The sequence below is a fragment of the Bufo bufo genome, unplaced genomic scaffold (genome assembly GCF_905171765.1).
Source record: "Bufo bufo unplaced genomic scaffold, aBufBuf1.1, whole genome shotgun sequence".
Lineage (NCBI taxonomy): Eukaryota > Metazoa > Chordata > Amphibia > Anura > Bufonidae > Bufo > Bufo bufo.
This window is the reverse complement of record NW_024400650.1, coordinates 7,716-24,142: the sequence shown is the minus strand read 5'-3', so window position 1 is coordinate 24,142 and position 16,427 is coordinate 7,716. Positions and strand designations below refer to the sequence as shown.

Below are 16,427 nucleotides of genomic sequence, written 5' to 3'. Positions count from 1 at the left end.
GTGTCCGGCGGCCGTGGGGGACTTCGGACGAATGGGATCAAAATAAATGGGTTTTGTTTTCCTATGCTCCAAAGGTTACTCCTCACAACAATCATATAAACTGCAAGCATGATCTCCATGTTTCACTTACTTCACCAACAACGTTCATAGCCCCCCCCCCCAGATATTCTCGTGCGCAGCTACAGGGGCCAGCAGCGGTGCAACCGGCACACCCCCTATTCATTCCAACCTCCTCTGGGCTGACCGCTGCGCAGACATCCCCTCCCACCCGCCTCCTGCCTGTTTTACCGCTCCTCCTGCCGCGCGGCCGATGGCGCCCGGCCGCGTCCTGGTGCCTGGTCTGCGCATGCGCGGCCGGGGTTCTGCGCATGCGCAGCGATTCCGTCGGCGCATGCGCGGTGTCCTGGCGGCCGTGCGCGCCGCATCCGTTGCGGGGGGCCGCCGTCGAGCGGCGGGAGGGCCTTCCAGCACGCCCCTCCAGTCATATAACACCCCAGCAGCCCCAACGAAAAAAAAATAAAATAAAATAAATAAATATTAAATAGCAATAAAAGCACAGGGGGGAGGAGTTATCATCTGGTCATCAAAAATAAAATAAAAATATAGTAAATTGGTTGCGTCATAATAAATAAATAGGAGGGAATTGCAGGGACACGGGCCAAAATGTTCCATTAAATTGCAGGCACGCGCATTCCGCCTGGGCATGGCCACACGGCCCGCACTGGTCTCTTTTCACACCAGGCGCAAGCTGTCATTTCATGAACAACCGCCATGATCCTCCGGGTCATATATATGTACCATATGCATTTGCACATTTCATCACACTATGCTATGTCTACCCTCCCCCCTTTTTCAGGCGGTCAACCCATACTGGTTTTACACTACCGTGTATCCGGAGAATTTTTCTTGCTACCAGGTACGTTCCCCTGCTCATTTACCAAAATCTTCCTTACATTTCGGATGGTCCCGTTAGGGTCAGCGTGCTGGCTTTAGGGGCACTATCATCCCACTAGGTTACCCCCTTCTTGGCTTCGCCAGCAGTTAGTGGTCCCGTGAGGCCAATACCCCGCCTCAAACGTGCAGAGGCAACCGCCCACAGCGCCAACTCGTTAGTAAGCCGCCTTGCGTGTTGCATAGAGAGGGCCTCATCTGTCACTCCCTTCCCCTAGTCCTGTCTTACAGTCACCGAGAGGCCAACGCTCCTGCCACTACCACCAGTGGCCTCATTATCCCCTCGCGCCAAATCATAGGTAGAGCCTCTCAAGCCGCTTGGCAAATTAGCAGGGCCTCATCTGTCACCATGCAATTATAATTTTTTCGCCGTCCGGCCTAGCTAGCTTGCCAGCACGATCCTGTGTTTTCCCAAGCTAATCAACTGTTTTGTTTTACTATTTCTCTGGAAGGGACAGAGAACTTCTCCCTACCTGGCACCCCTGCTAGATCCGTCACTGCTACCCAGGGAGACAGTCTAGCCAGTCCAGCACCCATCAGATCCTGGACAATCCCGCGCATAACGACGGAGTTAAGGTGACGGCATGTTTCCTTCCCCGCCACGGCGAGGGAAGCAGAGCTTTTCCGGCTGCTGCGCACGCCAATCGATAACAGGGAGGCAGGGGAAGGACCTAGCCAGTCCAGCACAGGGGATATACATACCATGCTGTCCTCCCTAAATGTCATCCATGTCTAAAGTCAACGCCAGGTTGGAGAGGCTGGAATCGGTCACCGCGACCCTCTCCTTGGCAGGGCCACCACCGGCAGCGTCACCGGCGCCGGCCGGATTGCCAGTGATCACGTCGACCATTAGCCGGGAGGACCAAGAAGTCAGCCCGGCGCACATAATACCGGAGGAGGAACCTGGGGTACCCATCGCCACCAAGAAGACAGAAGGGCCAGACACGGTCATCACCTTTCCTGGTTACCCAGTTGGATTCAGCCTCAATGCAAGCCAGTTTGCCATCCGGGAAGATCCAGGACATTCTCGCCCACATAGTCAACTACCTTCAACTCAGCACCGGCAACCGCAAAGAACTGCAGTCCCTGATGGGCTCCCTGATCTTTGCCATGCGCATCCACCTCAGGGTCGCTCATTTATATCACGACTCCTGCACCTCTCCCCTTTTTTCCTACACGACTCGCACGGGTTGTCCCTGGATGCCCACGCTACAGGCAGGTCTGGGCATGTGGGGGAGAGTTCTGTCCACCTGGAATGGCGGGAGCTTGTTTCTCCCTCAGCCGTCGGACTCTTCCCCCTCTATCTGGTCAGATGCGGCATCTACCAGGCTTCGCGTTTTTTTTTTTGGGAACGATTGGCTGTGGGGCAGCTGGCCTCCTGCGGTCCGGGGTTGGAAGGATTCTCCACTGCCTCAGCGCTTTTCAGATCTACCCCATCGTGGCGGCTGCCGTAGCGTGGGGTCATTCATGGGCAAACATGTCGGTCCGGTGCTATTCAGACAAACCATACGACCTGCCAGTTCTCAATCAGGATCGTTCCAAATCTCTCACAATCGTGAGGTTTCTGCGGAGACTTCCTTGGTTGGCCACTTGCAATAATTTCTTCTTACATTGTTTCCATGTCCCGGGGGTGGGCATACGGCAGCTGTCAGTCTGTCTCGTGTCAAATTTCAGGCATTTCATCAAGCTCTCCCATCAAGCGTCACCCACGGCCTCCATCACTCCATCATTTCAAACAGCTCATTCTGGATTAGAAGGCATCATGCGGCATAGCCAGTCTTTGTCCCGCTTAGCACTATCAGACGTTACACATAGAACATACGACAGAGCTTTCACACTATTCAACAGGTCCTGTTGGAACACAACATCACGCACCCCCTTTTTTTCATGACGTCTCTTCCGGGGTTGGCTTCTTTTGCCACCTCAAACTCATGTCATACAACACCATCAAACCATATCTCACTGGCATTTCAACATCATATGCTAATCATACACCCCGATAACATCAGCTTCATGTCCTCGCACCAGATCAAATCCATACTCAGAGGTATTCAGGAAACGGAACCCGCACGTCCAGCCCAAGGGCTACCCATAATCAATCATATCTTCAAAGCATTATCCGACTTACTGGACGCCACGCCTCTGGAAACAGATACCAACTCCATCATCAATACGGCATTTACTTGGCCTTCTACGGATTCCTAAGTTCCGGGAAATTCACTACAGCCTCCACGACCCGAACCTCACCTTGTCTTCTTGTCTCCCACTTGTCGGAACACATGGTTCACTACATCCTGTCCTTACCTCACTCCAAGAATAGTCAGCACTTACCCGTCAACATTTCATATTACCCCACGCACAACAGATGGTGTCCAGTCAGGGTCCTGGATGCTCACAATCAGCGTCACAAGTTCTACCCTCTCAACCGCTACTTCAACTACATAATTCGGTACTCACCACCACCACCTTCATGACCCATGTCGGGTCTTCCCTCACACAACTAGGCCTCAACGCGGGGTCTGAGGTCTGAGCTTTTGACCCTCCCACCACTCCACTCATTTACAACTCATTTCTTCCATATCTTTTCCATTGGGTAGGCCCTCTTCTTTCTCAGGCCTACCTCATCCTCGGTTTCGGCACACCACAACCGACTGCACTCATTCCCTGCTTTCCCAGGGCTCTTCACTGTACTACCGTAAGCCCCTTACACAAATAATAAAATATCGATGAAATATATATAAAGTGAGACATATGAAAAGGCATGATCAAACAAGTATGACATTCTAAGTGAAAGTGCAAGTGCAATACACACGTGAGGTGCTCCGTGACAAGTGAAAAACACGTGATTATGATAGATGTATCCATAGATGGAATACCCTCATTTTACACCACCATTCAGGAATATAAAATATACAGCAAAACTTCTTTAAACCCATCCTGTTAAAGCGACACTGATATTTTCCGTGATCAATTACCGTACACTCCTTCAGAATATTTTCATGATCATGTACCAGATATTTTATTAGTCCACATAAAATATGTGCCAATGTGAATCCAATATGCAACCTAATGAAACAAAAGCATGAAAAAATATATTAAATAATCAACATAAAAACAATATAAAAAGGTCAAAATAGATGAGAACACCACTAAGACCAGTAGAGGACAGAAAAAAAAAGGGAAATGACAGAACTTATCCAAGAAAAGGAGAAAAACTAAGGGCCTCATTCAGGCCAAACGGTATTTCTGTGTTCAATTCAAAAATTCACTTGACCTCTTTCTGTGCTAGGAGTTTTTTCCAATCCCCACCCCTCTCGCCAATCAGAACTCTATCAATCCCTCTTACCTTGAGGAGTGAACCATTACAGTAATGATATGCTTTAAAATGTCTGGGGAAGGTTTTCAAATTAGAGAAATCTTCTTCATCTTTCGCTCCAATGATCCCGAGGACGTGCTCTCTAGTGCGTCTTTTCAGTTGTCTTGTGGTCATGCCTATGTAAAGAAGATTACAAGGACAGCTTGCTATATATATCACACCTATCGTTGTACAAGAGATTGTGTGTGTGATCTGATAAGATCTCTGATCCGTGTTCACTGTGGATGCGGTCGTTCTCAGAATGTTCGGGCAGGCTACACAATCGCCGCATGGGCCAAACAATTTGGAGCCAAACAATTTGTTAGGGTTCTTACCTCCATAATGGCTATGAACCAAGATGTCTTTGAGATTTTCTTCGCGTCTATATGCTAAAGCTGGATTGGCAGGAAGATAATTGCTTATGGTCCATACGCAGAATGTTCCAGTGTTTCCTAAGAATAGAAGCAATTTCTCTGTGCCCCGAATTATATGAAGTGATATATCTCACCATTTTGTCATCTTTATTCTGTTTAATAAGATTTTGTAGCAATTGGTTTCTTTTAGATGCTTTACCGACAGATCGCTATAACCACGATCCCTGAATCTCTTGTTCAGATCATTGGACCGCCTTTCAAAATATTCTGAGGAATTTGATTCCTCGTGGCCTGAGGGTGCAGGTGTTTCCCTCCCATAAGTTGGGTATGGAACAGCTAAATACTAAATAGGAAGAAGCCTGCAACCTTTGCTCCATGACATTTATGCGGTTACTCATTTCCATTAATGACATGATGCTTTCTGAAGTCGATAAGGAGTTGAGAACTTTAGATGAACAGCTGAACCGTGTTGAATGATACCGATCGTGAGACTTTTAAGTGTGAAATAGATGAAGCCTACAAAGTATGGGAAAAGCAAATAAAGCAACAAAAAACTAATACCTTTCAAAGAGATTTAGAGTTCTGATTGGCGGGAGGGGTGGAGAATGGAAAAAACTCCTAGCACAGAAAGAGGTCAAGTGGATTTTTGAATTGAACACAGTAATACCGTTTGGCCTGAATGAGGCCCTTAGTTTTTCTCCTTTTCTTGGATAAGTTCTGTCATTTCCCGTTTTTTTTCTATCCTCTACTGGTCTTAGTGGTGTTCTCATCTACTTTCACCTTTTTATATTGTTTTTATGTCGATTTTTTTTTATATATTTTTTCATGCTTTTGTTTCATTAGGTTGCATATTGGATTCACATTGGCACATATTTTATGTGGACTAATAAAATATCTGGTTCATGATCATGAAAATATTCTGAAGGAGTGTACGGTAATTGATCATGGAAAATATCAGTGTCGTTTTAACAGGATGGGTTTAAAGAAGTTTTGCTATATATTTTATATTCCTGAATGGTGGTGTAAAATGAGGGTATTCCATCTATGGATACATCTATCATAATCACGTGTTTTTCACTTTTCACGGAGCACCTCACGTGTGTATTGCACTTGCACTTTCACTTAGAATGTCAAACTTGTTTGATCATGCCTTTTCATATGTCTCACTTTATATATATATTTCATAATTATTTTATTATATATCCCCTTTTTCTCCCCCCTTGTTTTTTATTGTGCTTTTATGATCTTATTAAATGTGTGCATTGATTCACCTTTGTATTTCACCAAGTTATACACTCACCTAAAGAATTATTAGGAACACCATACTAATATGGTGTTGGACCACCTTTTGCCTTCAGAACTGCCTTAATTCTACGTGGCATTGATTCCACAAGGTGCTGATAGCATTCTTTAGAAATGTTGGCCCATATTGATAGGATAGCATCTTGCAGTTGATGGAGATTTGAGGGATGCACATCCAGGGCACGAAGCTCCCGTTCCACCACATCCCAAAGATGCTCTATTGGGTTGAGATCTGGTGACTGTGGGGCCATTTTAGTACAGGGAACTCATTGTCATGTTCAAGAAACCAATTTGTAATGATTCGAGCTTTGTGACATGGTGCATTATCCTGCTGGAAGTAGCCATCAGAGGATGGATACATGTTCTCATTCTGTAAAATGGATGTAACCAGCCGTAGTGGGGCTAGAACTGGGGGGTGATTAGTCCATATAGAACGAGAAAATCAGGAGATCCCGACTGGTGGCTTATGGTAGTCTGGTAACTACAGATAATAGCCTCGCAATGTTATATAAAATTCACAGTCCTTGGACCACAAGTTTACCATCAAAAAGAACCGCACTGCACAGTGAGTACAAGCGGGACGCCGCGAATACACTCACCTAAGTGAATTGCTATAACCGCAGTATCCTCACTCTCCTCCATCACCGAAAGAGAAGACGTCATCGGCGCAGGCACACTGAGGGAGTGCTGAGGAGGCGAGCCTCCTTCTCTCAGAGCGCCTGCGCCGAATCAACACAGGCGCGCGATTTTTGAAATGCTGACAGGGCCAGTCGGAGGAGGAGATCGCGGCTGGCCCTGTCAATCAACAAGAGGAGGGGGCGGTTTTCTGCGGCTGCTACCAGCAAGTAGACGCCCTACTTGCTGGTAGAAATGTAATTAGCATATCATAAAAGTACGTTTTTTGCCAAATCTACTGAACGAAAATTATTAATAACATAATGTATAGCAATATCGCAGGATAGGGATTATAAGTACACACAAAAAAAAAATGAGTTTAGTGGGGTGACAGAAGCCCTTTAAATGTGGAGCTTGCAGGATAAACGTCTGATAGCTCTGTAACTGCGGCAGGATTAGCTTCTGTACTTATCTGTAACTTCTGCTGTGTGGGGACAGAGTAGCTGAGGACGAATAGGCTTCTCCTAGGACTTTGGACTTATCTCACAGATGGATTCTCAGGGGATGCTTTTTCCCTAGAACTCTGGAGTTTGCCTGTAGTTTCTGCTTCTTCCTCCAGCAGAGCTGAGGGTGCTCAGACTGGGTATATCGCCACGTCTCTTGAGGAGCCGTGCCCCTACTTTCTTCCCTAAGGATGGAGTACTCCTCAAAACCCTCCTTTCCACAACAGGGGGTAAACGATATCTGGTTCTAACTGGTTTTTCCCTCCCTTGCTGCAGGAACTCTCCCTAGAAAGGGGGGGGGGGGGGGGGGCAGAATAGAACAGGATTGTTCCACTCTGAACTGCCATAACATTGAGACTATCTCTGCCAATGATGCTGCCACCTGCTGGTAACAAGGATAATTACATGTACCATTACATTAAACATAGTTTTATATGTACATTTGTGGAGGACATGAGCAAAATCCTATCTGATGACAGTATAAAGGCTCTTAGATGATAGTAGCGGGGTAGAGGCGTGTAGTAACACAACTCAGGGGTGTTACATATGTATTGTAGTAGTCAGCATCAGGGCATCCTCAGGAAGAGGACTGAGCGTGGCCCAACGGGTGGATGAGAATGGAGGGAGCCCCTGCTGCACAAAGTGTAGCAGAAGCTGCCCTTCAACAGTTTGCTAAGGGGCCCAGGCTTAACCAGTTGGTAGTTGAAGGGTTATTCCCATCGGCGACTTTTATGTACTACTGCTGCTGCAGCTTCAGATGCTTGTGGCAGCTGAGAAGGTGGTGGGAGGTGTGTGACTCTGCGGGACCTGAGACGGTCATTCCTTTCAGATACGCTAAAGGCAGGCATCTGCTCTTGAACCTCTTGGCAACTTTTAGACCTGTTCCTTTCTGAAGAACAGGACCCTGCCATGAAATGTAGAGCAAGACATGCATGTGAGTACCAGAGGATCTTCCGGTGGGCCCAAGCTCTGGCAATAATAGAGCCCTAATTATACAGGTCCTATGTACACAGAGAGTGGGCCCACAGAATCATTTCCTCTGGTGGGCCCAATAGACTTCAGTCTGACAATGTTAGTGGCCACCTCTCCAATCACCGCTGTGGGACTTCTCAAAATACATAATACCTCTTTTAGTCCATGCTCCAGTGAAACCAGAAATCAGCAGTATTTTTTTCATTTTTTATTTCTTTTAGCTTTATACATAAGTAAAAAAGGAAACATTGTGTAATTCAGAATCAGTACAAGAAATGTATGTTTTTTTTTTTACAAGCTTACTCAAGATCTGAAATAGTTCTTAATATTTAATGTAACTTTTGCCTCGGCTCTGACATTTTCTTCCCCACTTCAGTTTATTCAGTATCTGTGACTGAGGTCATTGCATCAGATGTTATTGTTCCAACTTTCTGCAAATTACATAACTCTTGAAAATTGTTGGAGGGAACAACAGCGGAGAAACACCCAAGTACTGAAGGAAAAGTCCAAACAAGAGTGAAAATTCTGTAGTATCTAATAAAGTAGCTGCTATTTGTGTGTGGCACATTCTATAGTATTATTTTCAGGAGGGGCAGCATGTGACACTATTATTAGATGCAGTGGCATAACTAGAAATGACTGGGCTTCAAAATACATTTTTTAATACCCCCCCATCAGAAACTTCTTCGCAACCCCCTCCTCCCGTGGCTAGTCAAGATCTCTCTCTCAGACGAGGCCCGGCAGCCTGTTCATTTCCTATAGTGTCTCTCTGTATAATGTTATTTTATAATAATGTTGAGGGGCTCCTGACAATAAAATATTTTAGTCCTCCTCCTGGGTGGGGCCCTTCTGAATTTGGGCCCCAAAGCAGCCGCTTCCCCTATAGCTATGTCAGGGCATTGTGTGTGTGTAGTGCTAAATTTTCAGGGACCATCATATGTGACGTGATTGTATTCAGGGGCAAAGTGTGTTGTGCTACTGTATTGTACAAAAAAAATGAGTTATGTCAACTGATATAACAATATAATAATATAAATATATAGAATTATATAATATACTCTTTGTATCACCTCCGACCATATTTGAATCTCTGTTTATGTTCATTTTTGTGATGCGAAATATTTTACTACTGCGAGTGCAACAGTCAAAGGAGCGACCAATCCGTTTTGCAGATGTGTGCTTCCGGCGAATACACATGAATACTTGAACTTCATTTTAAGGGTGCCAAATTCTATCCTCTGGGTGCCGAGAGAGCAGATACTTTTAGTGGCACATCCACGAACTGCTGCTGATCTTCTTATGGGAGCTACAAAAAGAACCGCCAAAATATCAGCACATAATACTTTAAAATATAATACAGCAAAACAAAATGTAATAAATACATAATAATTTACAGTTCTCTGCTTTAGAAAATGCATCACAAAATACTAAATTAGGGAGTAGGTGGAACTTTTTTCAGGACCATCCCCACTTAGATAGAGTGGCTATAGACGTTATCTTTCATTCTGGAGGCCATCTATGACTTTCACGGGCACTGTGAAAAGCTTCTCTTCTGGGGGTGAGGGAAATTGAAGACTTGCTGACAGGTCTCCCTACAAATAACAGCTGATTGTCAGGGGTTCTTGATATTTGGTAGTTGTTTTAAGAGGCCACATCATGACATTTTCATGGTCTCTTGTAGCCTATCCAGGTTTAGGGGCTCCATGACCTTTCTTATTTCTGATGAAGAAGCAAATCATGATTTTGGGGCTTGTTACTTCTTTAGCCCAAATTTAGATGAAGACTTCAAAAGGACTGGTCTACCTCAACTACACCATGGTTTCTAATCTGCTCTTCAGTGTTGGACACCTCTTATTTAGGCTCAATAGAAAAGACCTAAAGCACTGATGTCCAACCTGTAGGCTTAGAGCTGTTGCAAAACTATGCCTCTCAATATGCTTGGAGTTGTAGTTTTGCAACAGCTGAGCAGTTAGAAGAGTGGCAAGTTGAGGTCAAGTTTTCTCTTGACCAAGGATAAATGTACCATGGAGGTAGACCATATGATTACTGATAAAAACGTGGAGAAGGGTTAGCTTGTGATAACTACACAGAGGTTATAGCCAGCATGGTAGCTGTGAGGGCTATTAATGAATGGGCCTAATAATGGTGGTCCAGATGGCAAGAATTAGCACAAAAGATGGAACACCATTTTAGTTTTGCGAATGTCCATCCTCTTTTATCTGTAGACCACTTTTGGTGGGAATATTCGTTTCATTTTACTATATCTATCTATCTATCTATCTATCTATCTATCTATTTTATCTAATTTACCGTAGTATTGGCTGGTTTGGAGCAAGCAGGCATCTTCCTCTCCAGTACAGTCTATGGTATGCATAGAGGAACACCACTTTGAGGAGACAGATAAGCAGGTTTGGCAGGTTAAGCCATTTGGCTGAAAATTATAATCGGGTACTAAAATAAAAATAAAATAAAAGATAAGATAAGAATTGAATAAATAAATAATGAGCAGTAAAAAAAAATTAAGCTAGAAAAATACAAATAAATACATAGATAAAATTTAAAAAGACAAATAATCATCAATACTAAATAAAAATGATAAATACACAAATAATTATACTGTAAATAGCAAATTAATCATCAATAAATAATAAATAAAAATTATAAATAGTTAACAATTATAAATATCAAATAAATAATTAATAAGTACAGATGAATGCATATTAAAAATAATCAATAAATAAATGAAAAGCACTAAATAATAAATGCTAAACTGAAAAAATAAATCCATAAAAGAAAGGAAATTAAAAATATAAATAAATACTTAAATAATAAATACTAAATAACAGGAAATAAAAAAGATAATCAGCAATTATTTATAAAAAATTAAATAAGCAAATAAACAAATAGATATAAAAACAAATATTAAGATCTGATCAACAAATAGTAAGAGTAAAATAATAAATAATTAAATAAATATGTTCATAAAATAAATTCATAAAAAAATGAAAAAGTCAAATAAATAATCAATAATAAAAAATAAATAAATAAAAAAAGGATATATAATCATCAATTATTTATAAATCCCAAAAAATATACAGTACAGACCAAAAGTTTGGACACACCTTCTCATTCAAAGAGTTTTCTTTATTTTCATGACTATGAAAATTGTAGATTCACACTGAAGGCATCAAAACTACGAATTAACACATGTGGAATTATATACATAACAAAAAAGTGTGAAACAACTGAAAATATGTCATATTCTAGGTTCTTCAAAGTAGCCACTTTTTGCTTTGATTACTGCTTTGCACACTCTTGGCATTCTCTTGATGAGCTTCAAGAGGTAGTCCCCTGAAATGGTCTTCCAACAGTCTTGAAGGAGTTCCCAGAGATGCTTAGCACTTTTGCCTTCACTCTGCGGTCCAGCTCACCCCAAACCATCTCGATTGGGTTCAGGTCCGGTGACTGTGGAGGCCAGGTCATCTGGCGCAGCACCCCATCACTCTCCTTCATGGTCAAATAGCCCTTACACAGCCTGGAGGTGTGTTTGGGGTCATTGTCCTGTTGTAAAATAAATGATGGTCCAACTAAACGCAAACCGGATGGAATAGCATGCCGCTGCAAGATGCTGTGGTAGCCATGCTGGTTCAGTATGCCTTCAATTTTGAATAAATCCCCAACAGTGTCACCAGCAAAGCACCCCCACACCATCACACCTCCTCCTCCATGCTTCACGGTGGGAACCAGGCATGTAGAGTCCATCCGTTCACCTTTTCTGTGTCGCACAAAGACACGGTGGTTGGAACCAAAGATGTCAAATTTGGACTCATCAGACCAAAGCACAGATTTCCACTGGTCTAATGTCCATTCCTTGTGTTCTTTAGCCCAAACAAGCCTCTTCTGCTTGTTGCCTGTCCTTAGCAGTGGTTTCCTAGCAGATATTCTACCATGAAGACCTGATTCACACAGTCTCCTCTTAACAGTTGTTCTAGAGATGTGTCTGCTGCTAGAACTCTGTGTGGCATTGACCTGGTCTCTAATCTGAGCAGCTGTTAACCTGCGATTTCTGAGGCTGGTGACTCGGATGAACTTATCCTCCGCAGCAGAGGTGACTCTTGGTCTTCCTTTCCTGGGGCGGTCCGCATGTGAGCCAGTTTCTTTGTAGCGCTTGATGGTTTTTGTGACTGCACTTGGGGACACTTTCAAAGTTTTCCCAATTTTTCGGACTGACTGACCTTCATTTCTTAAAGTAATGATGGCCACTCGTTTTTCTTTACTTAGCTGCTTTTTTCTTGCCATAATAGAAATTCTAACAGTCTATTCAGTAGGACTATCAGCTGTGTATCCACCTGACTTCTCCACAACGCAACTGATGGTCCCAACCCCATTTATAAGGCAAGAAATCCCACTTATTAAACCTGACAGGGCACACCTGTGAAGTGAAAACCATTTCAGGTGACTACCTCTTGAAGCTCATCAAGAGAATGCCGAGAGTGTGCAAAGCAGTAATCAAAGCAAAAGGTGGCTACTTTGAAGAACCTAGAATATGACATATTTTCAGTTGTTTCACACTTTTTTGTTATGTATATAATTCCACATGTGTTAATTCATAGTTTTGATGCCTTCAGTGTGAATCTACAATTTTCATAGTCATGAAAATAAAGAAAACTCTTTGAATAAGAAGGTGTGTCCAAACTTTTGGTCTGTACTGTATATTAGAATAATCTGGTCCAGAAATTCTGATAATATGCCACATATTTTCTATTTGCACATCTGTTATAATATACATACTGTAGAATAGAACTGCATATGCCAACTTTCAACATAAATAATGTACCCACTATAGTGAACTAGGGCCCTCCCCTCAGTAATGCAGAGGGCACTAAAGGGGCCCTTGGAGGCCTCCAGCTTGGGCACATGGGATTTTGCAATGTGTTTGCTTTGTATATAGTTAAAGGTCAGGGGCTGTAGCGATGATTCATGGTGGTCGGTGATACTTACATGTGGGGGGCGGTGGAGTACAGTTATCTGTGTCACAGCAGGTTGTGCTTCTCTGGAGTCGACCGCTGGATGCACTGATACTGCCGGGGGCATCACACTGATGTCTGGGAGCACACAACATGGAGAATATCGCCCCATCTATAATAACAGACAATATAAGGTATTCTATATTACTTCTGACTTTGCTTCTGGCTATTCTTCTTCATACAGAACTACTAAATGACAATAATCCGTGCTCTGCAGTGCTCCTCTAACAATAAGGAGTTCATACAAATCTAGCAGTTTCATGATCAGAATTCCAGAACTGCAGTGAAGACTGGCAAAAGACAAAGAAGTAGAATGTATTATTTTAGGTCCCAGCATGATGGCAACCCCTGTGAGCAGTGTACAGGAAGTGCAACGTGCCGCCCCCCAGGACCGATCGTGTCCCAGGTCTATAGGAATACCGAGTGGTGTGGTGCAGCCCTAATAGTCTCTGTCTCTGTATGTGTTACGGTGGTCCTAAATGGATACAGCCGATCCCCAGGGTTAGCTCCGAAGCAATAAAGGGGATGAGTAATGGTGGAGGTGAAGACTAAATATGGAGTCCAGACTCTTATAAGGTTTAACAGCCTTACTTGCATCCAGACAATATTCAGGCTTTCTCTTGGTTCCAGCAGTCTTTGGCATAAACTGACAGGCAAAGTTAATAACTCTGCTTTCTCTCTCTGCTGTCCTAAACTCTGCTTTAGTCTGGTAGCTGGACTTTCGGTCTGTTCTCTATCGGTGAAGTGGGGTGCCTTTGCATGTTGACCCCCTCCGGACACATTGTAAATCTGCTTTATGTTTTATGAGTAGTGTTAAGAGCGAATATTCTAATCGCAAATTTTTATCGCGAATATCGGCACTTCTAGAATTCACGAAGATCTAGAATATAATGCTATATCTTCGTAATAGTAAATATTCTAGATTATTCTTTTCCCACTTATTATATATAACTTCTCTTAGTCCTCATTATGCTATCATTCATACCTTCTTATTCTTTATAGTGCAACAGCACTCTACAAACCAAATAAAGTACAAAATCATTTGAGCCCGTCTGCCGCACGCCAAGGCGATCTCTATAAGACCATTTTGGCACCACACAGATATAAACCAAAAGGGGCCCAGCATGCATGTGGGACGTGCACTTCCTGAATTTCATGATCGCTGTCATGGCACATAAAAGGTGAGTTTTAGTGTTAGGACCCATTTTATAGAGATCGCCTGGGCGTGCGGCAGACGGGCTCAAATGATTTTGTACAAAATTTATTTGCTAAGCATCTCTAAGTTATTAGCATAGAATTAGCAATATAATATACCTTTGTACTTTATTTGGTTTGTAGAGTGGTGTTGCACTATGTGTTTTTCATATATATATTTGCAGCCACAGCAACGTGCACCTACGCATTGGGATGTGCTGACCCCATCCACCCATTTTTTGGGGGACCTGCGCACCTATATCATTATCATTAGGGTGACAAAAATTGTTAATTTTTTTGGGAAGCCAGCTAACTCTTCTCTCACTGCTTAGGAGGGCTGCATAACAATTTTCAGTTTTCTAATTGCCCTAACATTATATTCAATAACCTTTCCATACTGTTTTGTCATGTAAACTCATTTGCATAAACCTCAGCATATGGGAAAGACATGGAAATTAGCTTAATCTGCCTTGTTTTTCAGCTGCAACACTATTTGCATGTCTTTCCCATATGCCCAAGTTTATGCAAATGAGTTGACATGACAAAACAGTATAGAAAGGTTATTGAATATAATGTTAGGACAATTAGAAAGCAGGACTGGCCCACTTCTGCTCAAAGGGTAGAGAATGGAATGGTAAGTTCTATTCTATCTCAGTATCTCTCTGCGATATATCTGCTGCCTCCTGCTGGGGAACCAGGCACAGTACATGAACATAACAGTAACATAGCAAGATTATAAATACACAATGTGAAGGTCCTGGAAATAAATACAAAGATGACATTTATGTTAGACCATTAGAGACAGTAGCGGAGTGTAGAAATGGTAATACCACTCTGGGGTATTACAGATGCCATAGGTGGTTGTCAACCACACAGGATAGGGGATGTGATAAATATCTGCCACAAAAAAAGTATAATAAAGTATCGCACGTGTATTCGTCAGGGTGTAGGAGGAGGCGCAGACATGATCCTCAGGACAGACCACACTGGAGGCATTGCAGAATTTAGCATTGGCAGTCGTACACATTTTGCAAGTCAGAGCGCCACCTGTGGAGACAGAGAGAATGACTTAGTGAGCATCTAACAGCTTCACACAATTTGAGAACACTATGGCCCTGACTTAAAGTAGTTGTCTCATCTGATTCAACGGGGGCATATCGCTAGGATATAGACCCATTGTCTGATAGGTGCGGGTCCTACCTCTGGGACCTGCACCTATATCGAGAATGGAGCAAGCCAAAGTGGTGGCTGAAGGACTCCTAGCGATATCCCCCCATTGTCTTTAGATGGGAATACCTCTTTAAGCCTCATTCACACCTCAGTGCTCCACATGTGCTGTACATGTTCTCCACTGACAGCACACGTACCCATTCATTTTAATTTATGTAGTCACACGTCCGTTTTTTAGTACAGTCCGTGATTTTAGCATGGTCTATTTTGTCCGTGTTCACGGACCCATCACGCCCATTATAGTCCCATTTAAACCTATTCACGGATCATTAGGAAGAGATGCTTTGAAAATTATTTTTTAGCTGCATCGTGTCCATGAAACACAGATAACACATGGACAGCATAAAATGGACACATGGATCCATCACAGGCATCTTCATGGAGGCATCACTGACCACCTTTTCACGTATTTGAGCACGGACAAGAACATATGTGTGAGGAATATGGATTATCATTTATTGGCAGCCCTGATTGTCATTTGATTCACCTTTTGGCGTGTACACAGTCAGTGTACATGCAAAATATGTTCGCACCCCCGGCCATCTACAGTCAGCTAGCAAGGGAGGAAGCCCCAGGGGTCCAGGCTTCAAGGAGGCCCCAGGTGGATAAAATCACACCTCAACCAGCCAGTTTGGAGGCAATCTGATCCTGCATGAAAACCCCCAGCAGGAGGTCTCAGCTCTTGCCCAGGATCAATGATACCTCCCAGACATGTTGGCACCTACATTTCATAAGGAATTATGAATCGTCTGTCCATCCCAGGCATAATTCGGTTATCTTTTTGTGGCAACTTGAAGAGAGGAATAGAAATAAAGTTGCGGCACTCACCGAAATGTATCAAAGGTGTCTTTTATTGTGGCTTCCTCAACAGGTAGCAGAAAGGATCCGGGGCGGACACATAGTT

At 43.2% G+C, this 16,427-nt stretch overlaps 1 protein-coding gene across 2 annotated transcripts; it reads right to left on the bottom strand.

Moving 5' to 3' along the window:
* Window positions 1–3,870: 3,870 nt before the first annotated feature.
* Window positions 3,871–15,374, bottom strand: LOC120984423 (phospholipase A2 inhibitor 25 kDa subunit-like). 2 transcript variants are annotated; one of them, XM_040413353.1, is made up of 5 exons: window positions 15,224–15,374; window positions 13,074–13,211; window positions 10,383–10,523; window positions 4,298–4,443; window positions 3,871–4,017 (listed from the first exon to the last, which is right to left on the bottom strand). In XM_040413353.1, exons 1-5 carry the CDS (start codon window positions 15,318–15,320, stop codon window positions 3,955–3,957), a joined length of 585 nt encoding a protein of 194 aa, XP_040269287.1. In that variant the 5' UTR covers window positions 15,321–15,374; the 3' UTR covers window positions 3,871–3,954. The 2 variants fall into 2 exon arrangements, with proteins under 2 accessions (XP_040269287.1, XP_040269288.1); XM_040413354.1 differs by lacking the exons at window positions 3,871–4,017; window positions 4,298–4,443 and adding an exon at window positions 8,224–9,378 and having other exon boundaries at window positions 15,224–15,369.
* Window positions 15,375–16,427: the final 1,053 nt, after the last annotated feature.